The sequence below is a fragment of the Brachyistius frenatus genome, unplaced genomic scaffold (assembly GCF_029030835.1).
Source record: "Brachyistius frenatus isolate BFR_SWC_R1_liver_20210118 unplaced genomic scaffold, ASM2903083v1 Contig_429, whole genome shotgun sequence".
Taxonomy (NCBI): domain Eukaryota; kingdom Metazoa; phylum Chordata; class Actinopteri; family Embiotocidae; genus Brachyistius; species Brachyistius frenatus.
The window spans coordinates 51835-72438 of NW_027211028.1; the positions used below are offsets into that span (position 1 = coordinate 51835).

General features: G+C 40.4%; 3 protein-coding genes across 6 annotated transcripts; 2 read left to right on the forward strand and 1 right to left on the reverse strand.

Moving 5' to 3' along the window:
- Positions 1 to 367: 367 nt before the first annotated feature.
- LOC138637088 (serine/threonine-protein phosphatase 2A catalytic subunit beta isoform) lies at positions 368 to 7819 on the reverse strand. The gene is made up of 8 exons (XM_069725566.1): positions 7449 to 7819; positions 5309 to 5347; positions 4570 to 4740; positions 3486 to 3659; positions 2896 to 2985; positions 2456 to 2617; positions 1250 to 1368; positions 368 to 1114 (listed from the first exon to the last, which is right to left on the reverse strand). Exons 1-8 carry the CDS (start codon positions 7548 to 7550, stop codon positions 1042 to 1044), a joined length of 930 nt encoding a protein of 309 aa, XP_069581667.1. The 5' UTR covers positions 7551 to 7819; the 3' UTR covers positions 368 to 1041.
- A 2625-nt stretch (positions 7820 to 10444) lies between these two features.
- Positions 10445 to 12565, forward strand: srp19 (signal recognition particle 19). 2 transcript variants are annotated; one of them, XM_069725579.1, is made up of 6 exons: positions 10445 to 10518; positions 10553 to 10629; positions 11372 to 11447; positions 11526 to 11597; positions 11676 to 11880; positions 12177 to 12267. In XM_069725579.1, exons 2-5 carry the CDS (start codon positions 10592 to 10594, stop codon positions 11871 to 11873), a joined length of 384 nt encoding a protein of 127 aa, XP_069581680.1. In that variant the 5' UTR covers positions 10445 to 10518; positions 10553 to 10591; the 3' UTR covers positions 11874 to 11880; positions 12177 to 12267. The 2 variants fall into 2 exon arrangements, with proteins under 2 accessions (XP_069581680.1, XP_069581679.1); XM_069725578.1 differs by having other exon boundaries at positions 10451 to 10518; positions 11676 to 11784; positions 12177 to 12565.
- A 531-nt stretch (positions 12566 to 13096) lies between these two features.
- rsph14 (radial spoke head 14 homolog) lies at positions 13097 to 19971 on the forward strand. Of its 3 annotated transcripts, none has more exons than XM_069725573.1 (6): positions 13097 to 13648; positions 14442 to 14544; positions 14808 to 14926; positions 17254 to 17497; positions 17677 to 17816; positions 17893 to 19971. In XM_069725573.1, the coding sequence occupies exons 1-6, from the start codon at positions 13441 to 13443 to the stop codon at positions 18162 to 18164; spliced, it is 1086 nt and encodes a 361-aa protein (XP_069581674.1). In that variant the 5' UTR covers positions 13097 to 13440; the 3' UTR covers positions 18165 to 19971. The 3 variants fall into 3 exon arrangements, with proteins under 3 accessions (XP_069581674.1, XP_069581677.1, XP_069581676.1); XM_069725576.1 differs by having other exon boundaries at positions 14880 to 14926; XM_069725575.1 differs by having other exon boundaries at positions 13097 to 13615.
- Positions 19972 to 20604: the final 633 nt, after the last annotated feature.

Below are 20604 nucleotides of genomic sequence, written 5' to 3' on the forward strand. Positions count from 1 at the left end.
AGTATTCTTAGTCATTACACAATGTTCTTTTTATAAAAAAATATTTTACTGCTTTTAATATCGATCTCCACCATATTATTTTTAATGTCATGTTTTTAAATATTATATTATTTATTTGCACCATTTTCTTAATCTATTGTGCTGTTGTTATTTCTTACCAACATTTCATTATTATTACTATTAAGGTTTGATACGACATCTACGTGTTTTTAAATACGAACCCAATGAACGTTGTTCTCAGACGGTTTCCAAAAGTGTTCCTGAGCCCATGCAGTGATTTCCACCACATGTGTTTTTAATGCAGTCATAGTGTCCAGATGTTTGTAAACAGTTGTACATGAATGTAAAGAAGACGCAGACTCGTGTCGGTAGTTTGTCAATAGGACATTTTATTGTATACGTCTGTTGTCTTTATTCAAATTACAGTAATATACTTGCTGATGACCGACAGCTGCAGCCTGACAGCTAAAATCACAGCTGCACTACTTGAAGCAAACTTTTTTTTACCTTTTTTTCCCCCTCCTTTTTTTAAATTATCTTGCAACAGAAAAAAGCACAGATGCCGTGAGATGTGAGGCGAGTCGGGTCGGTCGGGTTTAGTGCTGGTCCAAAGAAAAAAAAAACAGCCAAAAGAAGAACAGAAGAAGAAAGCGCTGCGTGGTACATGTTGGAAAGGATCAGAATATGGCACATTTGGTCCACGGTGGTAGTTTTATTATCTCGTTTTCAAACATGTAATAAACAAAGAAAAAGAAAACAGATCATAGTTGTTGTTTTTCCCCAGAAGCACAGCATTAATGACAGCATATTGAAAACAGGACTGTAGGGGGCGCCGCTTGGTACGTTTCTCTTTTCTTAAAATATTGGATTCATCAGCCAATCAGGTGTCTCTATTCTCCCAGGTACAGTATCATCATCATCATCATCATCATCATCATATTATTAATAATATCTTCTTTCCATCCAGGATGACGGGGCGGAGGTGGGGAGGAGGAGTGGGTGGAGCTTGATGGATGATTGACAAGGGATGGCTTTGGACATTCACAGAAAGTAGTCAGGGGTGCGTCTGGTCACATGGGGCTCGCCGCGGCGGGGGGCGGGGTCAAACTGAAGGCTGCAGAGGGGGAGAGGGAGGGGGAGGAAAAGACATGTTAGTGATGACGTCATGGAAACCGGATGTGGTGACACACATGGCTGCAGATCATGTGACATCATCAGTAAACAACAGTAGAGAGCAACGTGGACTTACAAAGAGTATTTGAGGGTGTCGTCCAGTTCCATGATGGCCGCCTGGTTTCCACAGCGGTAGCAGTAGTTGGGAGCACTGAAGATGGTCACCACGTTCTTGTCGTGGCCCCAGTTGTAGCCCTGCAGGGGGACAAAGGGACACGGACCGGTCCAGTTACACTCCGGGACCACAGAGGCATGGAGTCCAAACCGCTGCAGTTACAGGTGTTCACCACAGGTGTCGCCAAAGACAACCACACCAAATGTTTGGGATATTCTTTACTATCAAATAAAATCAAACTTCCTGTGCAGCCCTGAAGAATAAATCCTCCTATTTGAACTGAAACTATCTGGAGCAGAGCTCGAGGAAACAATACAAATCTATTCGTCACAAACTGCCCGTTAAACTCACCGTTTAGTTTAAAATCAGCAGAACGTCGCCCTGAAAACATTGAATGGATTCATCTGCACAATAACACCAGAGTTCTAAAGTCAATAATCAATCAGAGCTCAATAAGTGTACGTCCTCTCCTCGGGATCAGACTCTGCTTCAGCTCTGTTACACTGCGTTACCATGGAGACGCCAGGAGGGGTGTTATTCCGGATGCATCGGACATGCGAGAGTTATGAGTTGATGTGACCAGTTGGTTTTTACAGTGTAACGTGTTCATGTTCACGTCTGACGCGCTGCTCACCTCTAAAAACAAGATCTCATTCAAAGTCTGTTTCATGGTCCTGTCACTCAAAGGTGAAAGATATTAAGTTGTTATACTGATATATATTATATTATATATATAATCTATTATATTTTATATTATATATATTATCTATTATATTATATAATATATATGTTATATTATCTATTATATATATTATCTATTATATATATATATATATATGTATATATATATACAGACGATGCTTCAAATCTGGATGTTGCAGTAACAAAGCTCCAGACTGTAAAAGGAAGATCTACACAATCAGCAGTTTAGATGAGAGTCACACGTTCACACTGTTTACCAAGTCTGGAACCAGTTTAAGACTGGTCCAAAACACAGTGTGAAACCAGTTTAAAACTAATCTGGAACCAGTTTATAACCAGTCTGAAACTAAGTCCATGACCAAGTCAGACCCAGTTTAAAACGGGCCCAAAGTGCATCTGAAGGTAGTCTAAAAGCTGAGTTTAAGACCACATCTGAAACCAGGTGAAGCGGTTGCTGTGTTGTACCTCCATGACCAGCTGATGGGCGCGGGACACCAGGGTGAGGCCGTTGGCGTGGTTGAAGGTTTCAGAGATGTCCTGTCCAAAGGTGTAGCCGGCACCTCGGGGAGAGATGCCCCACCCACCACGATCATCGGGGTCCGACCACAGCAGGTCACACATCGGACCCTGAGACACAGAGGACACACACACACACACACACACACACACACACACACACACACACACACACACACACACACACACACACAGATAGACAGACAGACGGAGGGTCATGAACCATGTTTCATTTAAAGCTTCAAAGAAGCTTTATTCAAAACAACCAGAGAAAAATCAAAGTTTAAAGCTCAAAGTGAGAGCTGCAGACGGTGTCTGTCTGTATGTGTGTGTGTGTGTGTCTGTGTGTGTGTGTGTGTGTGTGTGTGTGTGTGTGTGTGTGTGTGTACCTCATGTGGGACTTCTTGCAGACGGTCCAGAGCTCGTATGTGGTCCAGAGTGTCTATGGAGGGAGACAAACCTCCGTGGAGACAGAAGATCTGAAACAAACAGGAAACATCTGTCCATCAGGACATTCAGAGCAGAGCTACACCTCCTTCACCTGCTCCTCCTCTACCTCCTCCTCCACCTCTACCACCTCCTGCTCCACCTCCTCCTCTGCTGAGGCAGGGCTCCACCTGTCACTCAAAGGAGCCCCGCCCTTAATTCTGCACAACATTGAGCCGTAATACAGTTGAAACTGAGTTCTTTAAAAACTAGGAAATTAGCTCCAGAGTCCAAAACAAACCAAAATGTAAACATATTTATTTGTTCCTGTAGATGTGCTTATTTGTGTTGTTGTTTATTTCTGCTGTAAAGTTTTAACATTTCTGGTCTCTGCTGGAGCCTCTAGCGGTCACTGGAGGAACTGGAGATTTTGACTGAACATGAACATTATTTGCTATTATGAATTATTTGCTGACATGAGCAGAAAAGACCCAGCTCAGGTGGAGAGGAACCAGACATCATGTGTGAATCATGTTTGAGGGGCGGAGCCTACCTGTCCGTCAACCAGCGCGGTGAGCGGCAGGTAGTCGAACAGGTCTGTGAAGTACTTCCAGACGTTGGCGTTGCCGTACTTCCTCAGGCACTCGTCGTAGAAGCCGTAGACCTGCGTGATCTGCCGCGACTCGTGGTTCCCTCGCAGGATGGTGATTCGCTCCTGAAAACGGACCTGGACGCCACAACAAACAAACAAATGTTAGAGGACTGATGGACACCCGACACCAAACCTCCAGAAAACTAAGAAGAAGGAGTGACTTTAGCTAACAACACCGAGATAACTGATGGACACATTTTATTCACTTTGGATTTGATGAGAGAAGTTGAATGGGAGTCTATGGAGCCGGAGGCTTTTTGGAGCCGACCTCTAGTGGCACTCGCTGGTATTGCAGCTGAAGACACTTCTGGATCAGAACCATTTTACAGACCTGAAGCTACGAACTCTTTTAGAAACAATCTGTGATGTCATCACTCTCCAGCCGTATGGAACAATACTTCCTGAAGGATGAAGGATCTTTAATTCTGGATTGTGTTGTTTACTGGAGATCTGAATTAAACTGAACAGACGATCGATCTGCTGCATTTCTGTTTCATATTCTTTCAATAGAAATAAAGTATTAAAAATGTTCAGATTGGATGTTGTTCTTTGTCTTTTATCCTGTTAGTTAAGAGCGTCTCCAGCTCTCTCTCACCCACTCACTCACCCTCTCTCTCTCACCCACTCTCTCTCACCCACCCACTCTCTCTCTCTCATTCTCTCACTCACCCACTCTCTCTCTCTCATTCTCTCACTCACCCACTCTCTCTCATTCTCTCACTCACCCACTCTCTCTCTCTCATTCTCTCACTCACCCACTCTCTCTCATTCTCTCACTCACCCACTCTCTCTCTCTCATTCTCTCACTCACCCACTCTCTCTCATTCTCTCACTCACTCACCCTCTCTCTCTCTCGCTCACTCACCCTCTCTCTCTCACCCACCCACTCTCTCTCTCTCACTCACCCACCCACTCTCTCTCTCTCTCTCACTCACTCACCCACTCTCTCTCTCGCTCACTCACTCACTCACTCTCTCCCACTCACCTTTAGTGTGACGAGCAGTGTGACCGTCTCCACGGAGTAGTAGCCTCGGTCCACGTAGTCTCCCATGAACAGGTAGTTGGTGTCGGGAGACTTCCCTCCGATCTTAAACAGCTCCATCAGGTCGTGGAACTGACCGTGGACGTCGCCGCACACTGTCACCGGGCATCGCACCTGAGGGGGCGGAGCCAAACATCAACACTGAGTCTGAAGCAGGTGAAAGGTTCTCAGGCTGCATTTGAACTTGTCAGTTTTTCTTTCTTTAATATTCAGAGGAATAAAATGTGAAGACGCCGTCAGACGGAGGAGCCACAGAGTATGGAGGAGGAGCCACAGAGGACAGAGGAGGAGCCACAGAGTATGGAGGAGGAGCCACAGAGGACAGATGGAGGAGCCACAGAAGACGGAGGAGGAGCCACAGAAGACGGAGGAGGAGCCTCAGAGGATAGAGGAGCAACAGAGGACAGACGGAGGAGCCTCAGAGGACGGAGGAGGAGCCACAGAAGACGGAGGAGGAGCTTCAGAGGACGGAGGAGGAGCCTCAGAGGACGGAGGAGGAGCCACAGAGGAAGGAGGGATGATCAACAATGTTGCTACTGCTGGTGTTGACCTGAGGTCACCTGATCAACATGATGTCAGAGGACCAGCAGCGTGAACACAAACTAGTTGAAGTGTCTAATTTTAGAGTTGTGATGGCCGAGTAGCACAACAAATATCACTAATGCATGATGGGAAATCTCACCTCCTGGACGTTGGACTCCTTGGTCAGGATCTCCTTGGCCTGGAAACGACAAACACACACATCAGTTGTCAGGTTAGCGTGAGGTTGTGTGTGCGTGTATGTTTGTCTCTGTGTGTGTGTGTATATTTGTCTGTGTGTGTGAGTGTTTGTGTGTATGTCTGTGTGTGTGTATATGTTTGTCTGTGTTTGTCTCTGTCTGTGTAAGTGTGTGTGTTTGTGTGTGTATGTTTGTCTGTGTGTGTGTTTGTGTGTGTGATTGCGAGTGTGTGTATGTTTGTGTGTGTGTGTGTGTGTGTGTCCTCACAGGACACCGTAGTGTTGACTGATGATAACATCTTAAAGTCAGGTGATATTGATGAGCTCATTCTTACTGATCGATCAGCTGATTGTGGAGCTGAAACAGTCGATGAACAGAAACATGATCAACTATATTCATATTTTGTTGTTTAAAAAAAATTCTTTCAAACTATTCTTCTCAGCTCTGACTTTGCTGCTTCCCTGAAAACTAAATTTAACTGCAGTTTTTGGATGAACTAAAACATGCGACGACGTGACATCATCACATCTGGCTCCAGGAAGTCTTTTTTCTATTGTTTTATTACATGTGATACGTTTTACAGTCGCTGACTGAATAAATACTGGAGGATTAATAAATAACAAAAACACATGATAGAAATATGAAAGCAATGCGTCTGTATCAGAGACTCACTGCTTCTGGTGGTTTTAATCTCAGATTTCACACTGAAAACGGATTAAACTCATTAAAAACAGTTCATTTAGCTGGATAAATGAAAAATGAGATACTTCAGTCATGTTTTATTAGCTTTTAATGTGCAGCTGGATTATTTCAATGATTCTTTAAGCAGCCGTTCAATCGACCGAAGGTGTGAAACTTTGTGAATATGGTTTCCAGCTCGCATCTGTCAGCCGGTGGAGAAAAGTCCAACAGGATTTAATCCAGTGGAAACCTCCGTCTGAGCTGCACCTCCTTATTCATTAGATGGTGGAGAACCGTTCTGCTCATTAATTATCCTGATTTGACCAACAACAGTGAAACGTGAACAGATTATAGTCTCAGATATTAAAAGATTTTAATACTCAGCAGTTTGGAGACTGAAGACTCTGGTCCTGAGACGAACATTTTATTTATTAAACTTTATTTATTTGTAGAGCACTTTTACATTTCATGGACTAAAAGATGAATTAAAATAAATGAACTAAATAATTGGTAGTTACAGGCCTGAGCACCATCAGAAGCCTCGTGGGGATCAAAAATCATCAACAATAAAAGCTGATCATATTTTGCTGTCTGACAGAAGACATTTTAAAAGTTTACGTATGAATTCAGTCTTTTTAAGAGATCACTGGACTCCGCTGACTTTTATCATCGTTTTAGAGACTTTATGGAATAACTTCTATAAGAATGTTTTTTTATTTTCAGGCTTGTTTCTCTAAACATGAAGTCCGATCAGAGCTGCTTCTGGACCTCATCACATCTCATTAAATCAGTCTTTAACTACATGAACTCGATCATCTCATGAACCGTCCGTTTGTTCTGAGGACCTCCAGCCTCTTGGTATAACCAGCTTTTCTCACATTAACCGTCGATGTTGCAAAACAGCAGCCGGATGACTTCTTTTTTCTTTTTATGGTGCAACCAAGCTGAGTGACGTCTGAACGCGGAGGCCCGCCGACGGGCCGGTGAAGAAGAGGTGTGATCGATGAGGACAGGGCGCGGTTCAACACGGAAACAACCATATAAAAGCCCAGATTCAGACCCCGGTCGGTGTGCAGACCGCAGACCCCTAATAACCGGAGAGCCGCCGGGCTCCGTCTAACGGCTGGTCGGGACGTGAGAGGCGGATTCTCGGCCTGTCCGTCCTGAGACGATGGCTGTCGGACAACCGGTCCCCCGTCACACGGTTTCACCGAGTCAGGCAATAAACACGATGAAAGCACGAGCTCCGGGTTGTATCTCGGTGCTCCGGTGCTGTGAAGCAGCGAAGCCGCAGGATGACGGCTCGAAAACGGCGACAAACAGCCGCCGAGTCGATCGATCGTTCCAGGAATTAGCCGGAGCCGCGTTGAAAGCGAGGCCGACGGAGCTCGACTAAACCCGGTGTAGCGGAGAGCCACTTACCTTCTCGCAGAGCGTCCGGACCTGGTTCTCCGATAGCTGCTTACACTCGTTGAGCTGTTCGATCCACTGGTCCAATTCTTTCGTGAAGGATTTGTCCTCCATGACAGCCGCGGTAGCTCGCTAAGCTAGCTGTGTTAACCGTCTGTCAGCTCTCCGTATTGTTCCCGATCTAGTCCCGCCAAACCGGTTAGAAAATCAACGATAACACCGAAAACTAACGAACCCTGCAGTCAACTTCAATCATGATAAATTACCGATGTTAAATTACCGACGTTAAAAAACAGTTTTTTTGGGCCGGGGGAGTGAAAAGGGTCGAAAGTCCCCGATGCGGCAGAAGGCAGCGGCGTCGCAGCGGCTAGCCGATTTGCTAAAGGAGCTAGCCACAATAACATCCGGGCATTTCAGCACCGCGCAGGCTCAGCGCACCAGCGCCTCCGCGTGGACAGACGATGAACTACAAAGCAGCAGTTACCGATAATGAGCTCGCGATGTCTGATGTCGTTTAACAAGAAAAATAAAAAAAATCAAAGTTTGTTGTTTAAACCTTTTGTTGAAACAAGTTTTTACGTCTTCACGCTTCAAAAACCATCCAAAGATCTGAGAACCGATTCTATTATTTATATTTTATTCAACTGTATTTGAACAGCAGGACTTTCCACGTCGAGATGTTTTTGAACAACACGTGTTTAAAATGTTAAAAATTGAACTGATTGATTGAAATTTTTAATCTGTTTGTTTAGGTGTAAATATATATTTCTTATCTATTTATGTTTTATACTCTTTATGTTTTATACTCTATTAATGTTTTATACTCTTTATGTTTTATACTCTGTTTTATACTCTATTGATGTTTTATACTCTGTTTTATACTCTATTGATGTTTTATACTCTATTGATGTTTTATACTCTGTTTTATACTCTATTGATGTTTTATACTCTATTGATGTTTTATACTCTGTTTTATACTCTATTTATGTTTTATACTCTATTGATGTTTTATACTCTATTGATGTTTTATACTCTGTTTTATACTCTATTGATGTTTTATACTCTATTGATGTTTTATACTCTATTTATGTTTTATACTCTATTGATGTTTTATACTCTATTGATGTTTTATACTCTGTTTTATACTCTATTGATGTTTTATACTCTATTGATGTTTTATACTCTATTGATGTTTTATACTCTGTTTTATACTCTATTGATGTTTTATACTCTATTTATGTTTTATACTCTATTGATGTTTTATACTCTGTTTTATACTGTATTGATGTTTTATACTCTGTTTTATACTCTATTGATGTTTTATACTCTATTGATGTTTTATACTCTGTTTTATACTCTATTGATGTTTTATACTCTATTTATGTTTTATACTCTATTGATGTTTTATACTCTGTTTTATACTGTATTGATGTTTTATACTCTGTTTTATACTCTATTGATGTTTTATACTCTATTGATGTTTTATACTCTGTTTTATACTCTATTGATGTTTTATACTCTATTTATGTTTTATACTCTATTGATGTTTTATACTCTATTGATGTTTTATACTCTATTGATGTTTTATACTCTGTTTTATACTCTATTGATGTTTTATACTCTATTGATGTTTTATACTCTATTGATGTTTTATACTCTGTTTTATACTCTATTTATGTTTTATACTCTATTGATGTTTTATACTCTATTGAAGTTTTATACTCTGTTTTATACTCTATTGATGTTTTATACTCTATTTATGTTTTATACTCTATTGATGTTTTATACTCTGTTTTATACTGTATTGATGTTTTATACTCTGTTTTATACTCTATTGATGTTTTATACTCTATTGATGTTTTATACTCTGTTTTATACTCTATTGATGTTTTATACTCTATTTATGTTTTATACTCTATTGATGTTTTATACTCTGTTTTATACTGTATTGATGTTTTATACTCTGTTTTATACTCTATTGATGTTTTATACTCTATTGATGTTTTATACTCTGTTTTATACTCTATTTATGTTTTATACTCTATTGATGTTTTATACTCTATTGATGTTTTATACTCTGTTTTATACTCTATTGATGTTTTATACTCTATTTATGTTTTATACTCTATTGATGTTTTATACTCTGTTTTATACTGTATTGATGTTTTATACTCTGTTTTATACTCTATTGATGTTTTATACTCTATTGATGTTTTATACTCTGTTTTATACTCTATTGATGTTTTATACTCTATTGATGTTTTATACTCTATTGATGTTTTATACTCTATTGATGTTTTATACTCTATTGATGTTTTATACTCTATTTATGTTTTATACTCTATTGATGTTTTATACTCTATTGATGTTTTATACTGTATTGATGTTTTATACTCTATTGATGTCGGTCTGTTCTTGTTTTTGCACATTGAGAGAAGCTCCGGTCAAATTCCTTGTAAGTCAACATCTGTCCAATAAAACTGATTCTGATTTATTGTTTGAAACATTCTCAGAGAAACTTGGTGTCACAATTCAGATGTTTTTATTCCGTCGTGCTTCTTTTGACGGAGGATCTTTATTTCTTTATGATATCTTTATTGTTTGAGTTATTGGCAGATACGTTCCTGTGGCCAGAGATCAACGCTGAAAGCTTAAACATTCACTGAACAGCTGATTGTGTCGTCACTGAGTTACGTCATCTATTTAAACATTATTAGAAGTGTTCTGTGTCAAAAACTTCAAACATTATTATCATTCATCATTTTACACTTTATGGATACAAATTAAAAAGTCTCCCCCCCGGGTATCCCCCCTCCTCGGTGTCCCCCCCTCGGTGTCCCCCCCTCCTCCGGTGTCCCCCCCTCGGTGTCCCCCCTCCTCCGGTGTCCCCCCCGGGTATCCCCCCCTCCTCGGTGTCCCCCCCCGGGTATCCCCCCCCGGTACCCCCCCTCGGTGTCCCCCCCCCCCCCCCGGTGTAGCCTGTGTATTGAATCAGACTTCCGGTGGATGTTTCCGTTCAGCGGCCACATGGCGGCGTGTTTTACACTGTGAGCGGAATATTAACGTGAAACACAGATTTAACGGCAGTAACCAGACACCGTGTCCGGTACCGGTCGGGCAGTAACCAGACACCGTGTCCGGTACCGGTCGGTCCGATGGCTCATCTGACGCAGAACCCCGCCGATAAGGAGAGGTGAGCTAGCAGCTAGCACTTAGCCTAGCCACGCTAAAGCTAACAGTGCTAGCCTCCCGTTCACGCCAACTCCCGTAGAGCATTTTTGATTTTGAGGATAAGCTGTGTCTTTCAACGCGATTTGCATTTTAGTTGATATTGGACCGTAAGCGTCGACCCCAAAGAACCATGCTTTAATTCGGCATACATTTATTTCTGGTTTTAGGTTTAAATCCAACATAAAACCAGTTTTTTGGGTCCACGGTTGACTGTCGTACCGCCATTAACGGTGGTAGAAAACTATATTGTGGGAGAAGCTAACCGTCATGTTACCAGAGTTAAATGTCCAGCTTAATAACACCTTTTTACCGCCACAACACTAAAACATCCCAGTTTCTAAAGAGTTAAATGTAAAATCTGGTTTCACGAATAGTTTCCCAGAAACGTGGAGAAGCTTAAAATGGCGGAGTTTCTCCATGAAGTTCGGCCTGTGGGTCTGTGGCTCGTTAGCGTGACGTGGATCTGCCAGTTCCTGAAACACGTTTCTTCATCTTCTGTATTTAACTCAAAGAACACGAGACAACATCTGTGCTCAGTCAGGCTGATCACAGGAAAACGTTCACATTTAAGATCCTCAGTGAGAAAGAGCAGAGAAACAGTAGAAACTCGGTGAAGAGGGTTTCAGAAGAAATGTGCAGATTATGAATTGAGTTGATGAACCTGAGGTCATCGGTCCAGTCCTTCAGCCTGTCCTGTGTTCCAGGTTCGTCTGCGTCTATCCGGTCTACATCAACAGCAAGAAGACGCTGGCTGAAGGTCGCAGGATCCCCGCGGAGAAGGTGAAGTTTTAACCACGTTACCGTCACAGTTTTACAGCTGATTACCGGTTAATTAACCACGACAGCCCTTCGGTTCAGGCGGTGGAGAACCCGTCCTGCGCTGAGATCCGAGACGTCCTGACGGCCGCCGGGATGAACGTCTACGTGGAGGTAAAACCTGAGGACAGAAATATCTGGAACGTCACACCGAAGCATCGGCACACAAACACACCATCCCCTGTTTTCTAGAACAAAATGCACCCCAGGGAGTGGAACCGGGACGTCCAGTTCAGAGGTCGGGTCCGGGTTCAGATGAAGCAGGAGGACGGCAGCTTGTACCAGGACAAGTTCGCCTCTCGTGAGTCCCACACAGTACAAGGAGGAGGTCGGGGTCGGTGGACGGGCAAACACCGGACACTGACCGGGACGACCGATGTTCAGGGTTGAGTCAACGGTGCGTTCCTTCGGCCGACGGATTCGTTCCTTCGGCCGACGGATTCGTTCCTTCGGCCGACGGATTCGTTCCTTCGGCCGACGGATTCGTTCCTTCGGCCGACGGATTCGTTCCTTCGGCCGACGGATTCGTTCCTTCGGCCGACGGATTCGTTCCTTCGGCCGAAGGCGTCTCGGTGTTTCAGGTAAAGACGTGTCGTCTCGGTGTTTCAGGTAAAGACGTGTCGTCTCGGTGTTTCAGGTAAAGACGTGTCGTCTCGGTGTTTCAGGTAAAGACGTGTCGTCTCGGTGTTTCAGGTAAAGACGTGATGGTCTACGTGGCAGAGATGATCCCTAAACTAAAGACTCGGACCCAGAAGAGCGGAGGAGGCGACCCGAGCTCCCAGCAGGGAGAAGGAGGGAAGAAGAGCAAGAAGAAGAAGAAGTAGACGGACAGGAAGGACTTGATGTTGTTGTTTTGTTCTTTTTAAGGTCATTGGTTGTTTCGGACTGAATCCGACCCCGAACTCGAGGTTTTCAGTGTTTGAAGGTTTATTTGTCGTCATCCAGCTGCAGGTTTCCACCTCGTCTCTTTCCTTCTTTATATTTGGACCGTTTCATTGCGTCCGTTTGTTCTCAGAGACAAAGGCACGACGTTTTGTTAACTTCACTGTGTCTCTCTGGAGTTTAATAAATGTTCCTTTTGACCTCTGTGTTGCTTTGATTTGACCTCGTCGAGCAGGTGGAGGTGAACAAAACGTGTCTAACATGTAATACAAGTGTCTGAGTGGTTTTGAACTAAACCTGCAGGGAATGAGAGGCAGCGGTTCCTAACGGCTGAACTGCCGTAAAGGAGCTCCTGTTTAATCTGCTGCCACCTGCTGGCGGAATTTTTTTATTTATTATTTTTTTAATTTTATACACTTTATTAATCCCCGAGGGGAAATGTCTTCACTACAGCAGGGGGGCTCTCAGGGGGGGCTCTCAGGGGGGAGCTGCTGCAGCAGGCTGCCACTAGCGCGGCGCCAGGTAACCTAACCTGAGGTGCATGTTTTTGGATGATGGGAGGAAGCCGGAGAACCCGGAGAGAACCCACGCAAGCACAGGGAGAACATGCAAACTCCGCACAGAAAGGCCCAGGACCGGATTTGAACCCAGAACCTTTTTTGCTGTGAGGTGACAGTGCTAACCACTGCACCACCGTGCTGCCCCTCATATATATATATTATTATAAATATATACTGATCTACAAATGCTCTAAAAAGCAGGTGAGTTTCACCTGGTTTACAGGTGACACGAAGCTCTTCAGACAACAACAATGATAATAACACTCAGGAAGGTACAGCACACACCAGAAACACAGAAATATCCTGAACTACTTTTAAGCCCTGAAGAATCCAGTAAATGACACGGTTCACTGAATTCACTTCCGGTCAGCAGGCCGTGAACGCAGCATCACCGTGCAGTGACGTTTCCCTGCGGTTGCCAGGCAACAGTTTCACGTCTTCGTCCAGCTGATCCAGAGGCTCCTGACTTTACCCCATTAAACTCTGAAGCTTTTAAACGCGCAGCTTCTGTCCACATGGCCGGTGTTCGCGCGGACCCGACCTGGGCTCCGGTGGCCTTCGGCCGGCGGGCGGTGCCGCAGCTGTTCGAGGAGCTGCAGAAGCCGGAACCCGGCAGGAGGCTGCGGGCCCTGGCTTCACTCTGCGACCTGGTCCACGACCCGGAGCTGCTCTACCAGGCCGTTAACGGAGGTAATACCGAGCTCTACCAGGCCGTTAACGGAGGTTCACCGAGCCTGCCTCCGTTAACAGAAGAAGGGCGCTGTTTAACAACATGTCCTGGACTGAAAATGTTGAACTAACATCTAAAAATCCTCCATTTGACCACATTAGAAGATTATTATTATTGTTATATCAGTAAAACATCAGCTAATTAGACTGTTTTTGTTATGAATTAATCTGCTGATTAATGTGTCAGTTGGTCGCTTGGTTTATATAAATAAATACAAATTGAAAAATGTCTAAAATATATTTAAATTACATTTCATTAATTGAAATTAAATAAAAGAAGCCCTCAGTTTATTATTCATAGACTTTACTTGATACTATTATTTCATGAAAAAAAGATCAAAATAAACAATAAACTAATCGATGAATGAAATGATGACTCAGCTGTTTGTTTAGTTTACAGGTTAATAAAACATTAACAGCTGGAATGTTTCAGTCTTCATTTGCAAAATAAATAAAGAATAAACAAAACAAAACAAAAATGAAATAAAAACCTCCAACCTGAGTACAAGTACGTGCATGTAACTCAGGTTAAAGTACTTTTACCTCGTGTACTTGTACTTCAGATTGATGTGTGCAGTATTTTATCTTTCGCTGTAACGACACTTTTAAACCGTGTTTGTATGTTTCTTCACATTTTGGTTTCCCAGTGAGGATGTTCATAAAAACATCACTTAGATTTTATGTGTTTAAGTTGTGAGTAATGATTCATCTGTAATATTTAATATTATGTAATATATATAAATGATGGAGGACTTCCTGTCTCAGCGAGCACCTTCTTCTTCTGCAGGTTTTATGGAGCAGCTGGCGGTTCTGTTGGAGGACGAAGATCCGTTGGTGAAGGTAAAGACCTGCGAGCTGCTTCACCAGCTGACGGCCCACAGCGCCGGCAGGTAAACTCACCTGTCCATCCCCTGTCCATCACCTGTCCATCATCTGTCTATCACCTGTCTATCACTTGTCCATCACCTGTCCATCACCTGTCTATCACCTGTCCATCTCCTGTCCATCACCTGTTTATCACCTGTCTATCACCTGTTCATCACCTGTCCATCACCTGCTCAGGGGGGCGGTAACATCTGTGTCTCCTCCTGTCCCTCTCTGTCCCCTCCTGTCTGTCTGTGTGTCCTCCTGTCCGTCTCTGTGTCCTCTGCAGACAGGCCCTGCTCACCTCCTCCCTGCTGTCTCCTCTGTCTCTGCTGCTGGACGACTCCTCGTCCTCCTGCAGGACAAGCGTCCATCGAGTGCTGAACCGTCTTGCTCTCCTGCCTGCAGGTACTCCACATATATAGTATATATATACTGCATATACTATTTATACTGTATATACTATATACTATTTATACTATACATATATACCATTTATACTATATATACTATTAATACTATATGTATTATATACTATTTATACTATTAATACTATATATACTATATACTATTTATAGTATATATACTAAATATACTATATACTATTTATACTATACTAAATATACTATTTATACTATATATACTATTTATACAAAATATAATATATATACTATTTATACAAAATATAATATATATACTATTTATACTATATACTATATATACTAAATATACTATATACTATTTATACTATATATACTATATACTATTTATACTATATGTACTATTTATACTATATATATATATACTATACTATATACTATTTATACTTTATATACTATTTATACTATATATACTATTTATACTATATATACTATTTATACTATATACTATTTATACTATATATACTATATATACTAAATATACTATATACTATTTATACTATATATATACTATTTATACAAAATATACTATATATACTATTTATACAAAATATAATATATATACTATATACTATATATACTATTTATACTATATATACTAAATATACTATATACTATTTATACTATATATACTATTTATACTATATATACTAAATATACTATATACTATTTATACTATACTAAATATACTATTTATACTATATATACTATTTATACAAAATATAATATATATACTATTTATACAAAATATAATACATATACTATTTATACTATATACTATATATACTAAATATACTATATACTATTTATACTATATATACTATATACTATTTATACTATATGTACTATTTATACTATATATACTATTAATACTATACTATATACTATTTATACTTTATATACTATTTATACTATATATACTATTTATACTATATATACTATTTATACTATATATACTATTTATACTATATATACTATATATACTAAATATATATATACTATTTATATATATATATATACTATTTATATATAATATATATACTATATATACTATTTATACTATATATATATAATATATATACTATATACTATATATACTATTTATACTATATATACTAAATATACTATATACTATTTATACTATACTAAATATACTATTTATACTATATATACTATTATACTATATATACTATTTATACAAAATATAATATATATACTATTTATACTATATACTATATATACTAAATATACTATATACTATTTATACTATATATGCTATATACTATTTATACTATATGTACTATTTATACTATATATACTATTAATACTATACTATATACTATTTATACTTATATACTATTTATACTTTATATACTATTTATACTATATATACTATTTATACTATATACTATTTATACTATATATACTATTTATACTATATATACTAAATATACTATATACTATTTATACTATATATATATATATATATATACTATTTATACAAAATATACTATATATACTATTTATACAAAATATAATATATATACTATTTATACTATATACTATTTATACTATATATACTATATACTATTTATACTATATGTACTATTTATACTATATATACTATTAATACTATACTATATACTATTTATACTTATATACTATTTATACATTATATACTATTTATACTATATATACTATTTATACTATATACTATTTATACTATATATACTATTTATACTATATATACTATATATAATATACTATATACTATTTATACTATATATATACTATTTATACAAAATATACTATATATACTATTTATACTATATACTAAATATACTATATATACTATATACTATTGATACTATATATACTATTTATACTATATATACTATTGATACTATATATACTAAATATACCATATATACTATATATACTATTTATACTATTTATACTATATATACTATATACTATTTATACTATATATACTAAATATACTATATACTATTTATACTATACATACTATATACTATTTATACTAAATATACTATATACTATTTATACTATATACTATTTATACTATATATACTATTTATACTATATATACTAAATATACTATATACTATTTATACTATATATACTATTTATACTAAATATACTATATATACTATTTATACTATATAAACTATATGTTGGTCTGGATATGAAGATGAACCTTATAAAACCTGATCTGAGTTTAAATCATTAAATCATAATTCAACAAAATATTTGAATCCCTGCGTCGTCTTGTAGGTGCAGAATCTCTCCTCTCTCTGGTCCCTAAACTGATGCTGAAGCTCAGACATGAGGAGGACGAGGAGGAGGAGGAGGAGGAGGAGGAGGTGCAGGTGCTGCTCCTCTCCACCATCGCCTGCTGCTCCCGCCTCGACGCTCAGCCGTCTCTGTCCTCCGACGGTGTCTCGCTGCTCCGACGCAAACTGTCCCACCGCCGCCCGGACATCCGCAGAGAGGCGGCTGCAGCCATGATGGCGCTCAGGTACCACACCAGGCTTTGTTTACCTGTTTGTTTGTTTGTTTATCTGTTTGTCTGGTTCCCATGTTTGTTTGTTTGTTTACGGTTCTCCTCTGGTTCCAGTGTTTGTTTGTTTGTTTGTTTACAGTTCTCCTCTGGTTCCAGTGTTTGTTTGTTTGTTTACAGTTCTCCTCTGGTTTCAGTGTCCCCGTGGACGGCAAGCGACAGGTGTGTGAGGAGGAGGAGCTACTTCCTGTCTTGCTCCACCTCCTGCAGGACGAAGACGTTGACGTACGGACCAACGCAGCCGGAGTCATCATGAACGTTGCGATCATCACCGCAGGTACCAACACACGTCCTTATATGGTCGTCACCTGCAGGAAAAGCAGGTGATCTGACAGAAGCTCCGCCCCCTGCAGGTAAACAGCGGTGTCTGGGTCTGGACGTCATCACCGTCCTCCTCAGCCTGCTGTCTGAGGAGGAGCAGGAGGAGGAGAAGAGAAGGAGGAGGAAGGCCCTGGTGGTCTACTCCCTCCGCGCTCTCACCGCGCTGGCTGAAGCTCCGGATGGCCGGCACCTCCTGCTGGAGCACCTCCCCCTGCTGGTGAGGAGGAGCCAGGACGCAGAGGAGGACCAGGAAGTCCGGAGAGCCGCTCAGACCGCTGTCGAGGTCGTCACCTGGACTCCCTGAGACACACATGACCTCTGACCTCCAGGGTTAGTCTCAGCTGTAATAAATATAATATTAAAATAATTTTTAATGTTATTATTAATCAATTAGATTTCTGTGATGAGGGTTTGATATCTATAGGACTGTAACTGTAGCTGGTTGGGGATGTGTGACCACAGCGGTGCATCGATGTGATTCCAATCTTCTTCATTGCATATTATTGTGGGTGTAGTTGTGTAATAATGTGTGTGAGAATAAGAGTGTATAATTGTGTGGTTCTACAAGAAAGCAGAAACAAAGAGATATCAGCACACTGAACAGAAATAATGAGCAGGACTATCGCTTCACTGAGTACAGCTTAACTTTAACATAAACACTCACAGTCATTACAGAACAACATCATCGTTTAACAGCTAGCTATGGGAGCACGTGACTTTAGCCATAACCGGCTTTCTCAGCCTCCGGTTAGTGAACGCTTAATGAGCGTTAGCTTGTGATTAGCATTAGCATTCGACTGGTGAGCTTTATGCTAATACAGATCAATTCTTACCGAAACATACTTCACACATAAATACACACTTAAAGCACAGAACTACGTATCACCACCACAGAGTTACTGGTGTCTGAACACACACGTCAGATATTCAGTGAACCTCCGGTGACTCGTCTCACCTCCTACCAGCAACAACTTAAGACAACGAGCAGGTGTTCCAGGCACGACCACAACAAGGGCTCTGATTGGCTGATTCTTTCAGTCCGTATAATGACCAGCAAAGCCCTTCAATACAATATCAATTAACACCTTAAAGGTCTTTTATTGTGTAAATTCACTCTTTTGATTATAAAAGCGATCCAGTTGTTATAAATACTGTGAAAGCCTGTGTTCACAAACTGTGACGTTTGGACTTCCTGTAAATTTGTGATGTCACAAACTCTTGCTGATGTCACATGTCTGCCCTAAACGCGTCTTAAAAAAGAAAAGAAAACACAGAGCGGTCGTTCTGTCACGGAGATAACAAGCTAACAAGACCAAAGAACACCTGTGATTGGTCCAGACACGTGTCGGCCAATCAGAGGAGAGGGTCGCCTTAAAGGTACAGACACAAAACTTGAAAAAACACGAATCTGTGTTCTGTAGAGCGTTTAAAGGGAAAATGATAAATCCATTCGGAGGACCACGGACCTCAGTTTGAGCCTCCTCTGAGTGGTGTTGGTCCGTCGTTGATGGAGACGAGTCCTCTCTGACCTGCTTCTCTGAATGAAGCTGCTCCTCCAATTAAGGTCAAACATCCATCCATGAAGAGAGCGCCTTTATCTGAAGCTCCTCCTCTTCCTCCTCCTCCTCCTCCTCCTGCAGGGTCAGTAGGTGACGTGAGAAGTGAAGAAGCTACGTCCACTTTTACAGTTTATGGTTTCACACCAAAACTTTGCTTTAAATAAATCCACGTTGTCGTTTCCCTGACTCGCCCCTCGGCCTTCTGGGTAAAAGTCCTCGCCTTACATCACCTAGCTCCACCTTCAGCCTCCTTACAACCACATCACTACCTGTCACATGACCTCCAGCGCTACATTCATCCCGCCTCTGCTGACCTGCGTTTTCTTCTCACATCAGTCTCGCTGCCCCTCAGAGGTCATCAGTGGTGTTACACTTTAACCAACCAGGTTTCTTTTTTTTTATTATTGTTGCTATCAGAAATGTTGGATAGTTTTCAGCAGCTTTTCTCAAAAAATTGCAATGTAATTTTTGAATTTTTTTGCGGTAAAATCTGGGAAATTAGAAAAAAATTGCAAATCGAGTGATAAAATTTTAATAAACTTTTGAAAAAAATACCTGATAGTCTTTTTTGTATCACTGATAATAAACATGGTGCACATGAGATTTCTTTCAGACCCGGAAACCACAAACATGTTTATCCACCGTTTTACAGCATCCGGAGACGGATACATGTTGTTGTAATTCCTTTCGCTGACAGAAGGGGGAGACACTGCAGGTTTAACCATCAACCATCAGTGATGTAATCGTTGGTTTGTGAACATTATGAATCCTCCAGTTCAGGTTCTGTCCGTCACCATCTTTAATAGTTCGGAGCGGTTTGGAGCAGGAAGTGACCATATTTGGACGAGCCGGGGGAGGAGCCAGAGGTGGATCTGACCGATCTGATCGGAAACCTGACGATACTACGTCCCGCCCACCGATAGCTGTAACCTGACTGCACCGCAGGCCTGTCAATCAAACAGACACGCCCCCAAAACCAGGTCTTCTTGAATCTTCTTTTCTAATGAATGAGGGATTATTTTCAGATGGACCTCCAGAAAACTAAGAAGAAGGAGTGACTTTAGCTAACAACACCGAGATAACTGATGGACACATTTTATTCACTTTGGATTTGATGAGAGAAGTTGAATGGGAGTCTATGGAGCCGGAGGCTTTTTGGAGCCGACCTCTAGTGGCACTCGCTGG

What these genes read in the sequence shown, in the direction of transcription:
- srp19 (XM_069725578.1), top strand. Translation starts at nt 10,592, where the DNA reads ATGGCTCATCTGACGCAGAACCCCGCCGATAAGGAGAG. An exon ending in GCAGGATCCCCGCGGAGAAG is followed by an intron (nt 11,448 to 11,525) that starts GTGAAGTTTTAA and finishes CCTTCGGTTCAG; the next exon opens with GCGGTGGAGAACCCGTCCTG. An exon ending in CCAGGACAAGTTCGCCTCTC is followed by an intron (nt 11,785 to 12,176) that starts GTGAGTCCCACA and finishes TCGGTGTTTCAG; the next exon opens with GTAAAGACGTGATGGTCTAC.
- rsph14 (XM_069725573.1), top strand. Translation starts at nt 13,441, where the DNA reads ATGGCCGGTGTTCGCGCGGACCCGACCTGGGCTCCGGTGGCCTTCGGC. An exon ending in TCTTGCTCTCCTGCCTGCAG is followed by an intron (nt 14,927 to 17,253) that starts GTACTCCACATA and finishes GTCGTCTTGTAG; the next exon opens with GTGCAGAATCTCTCCTCTCT. An exon ending in GCAGCCATGATGGCGCTCAG is followed by an intron (nt 17,498 to 17,676) that starts GTACCACACCAG and finishes CTCTGGTTTCAG; the next exon opens with TGTCCCCGTGGACGGCAAGC.
- LOC138637088 (XM_069725566.1), bottom strand. Translation starts at nt 7,550, where the DNA reads ATGGAGGACAAATCCTTCACGAAAGAATTGGACCAGTGGATCGAACAG. An exon ending in TGCAAGAAGTCCCACATGAG is followed by an intron (nt 2,618 to 2,895) that starts GTACACACACAC and finishes TCTGTGTCTCAG; the next exon opens with GGTCCGATGTGTGACCTGCT. An exon ending in GACACCCTCAAATACTCTTT is followed by an intron (nt 1,115 to 1,249) that starts GTAAGTCCACGT and finishes CCCCCTCTGCAG; the next exon opens with CCTTCAGTTTGACCCCGCCC.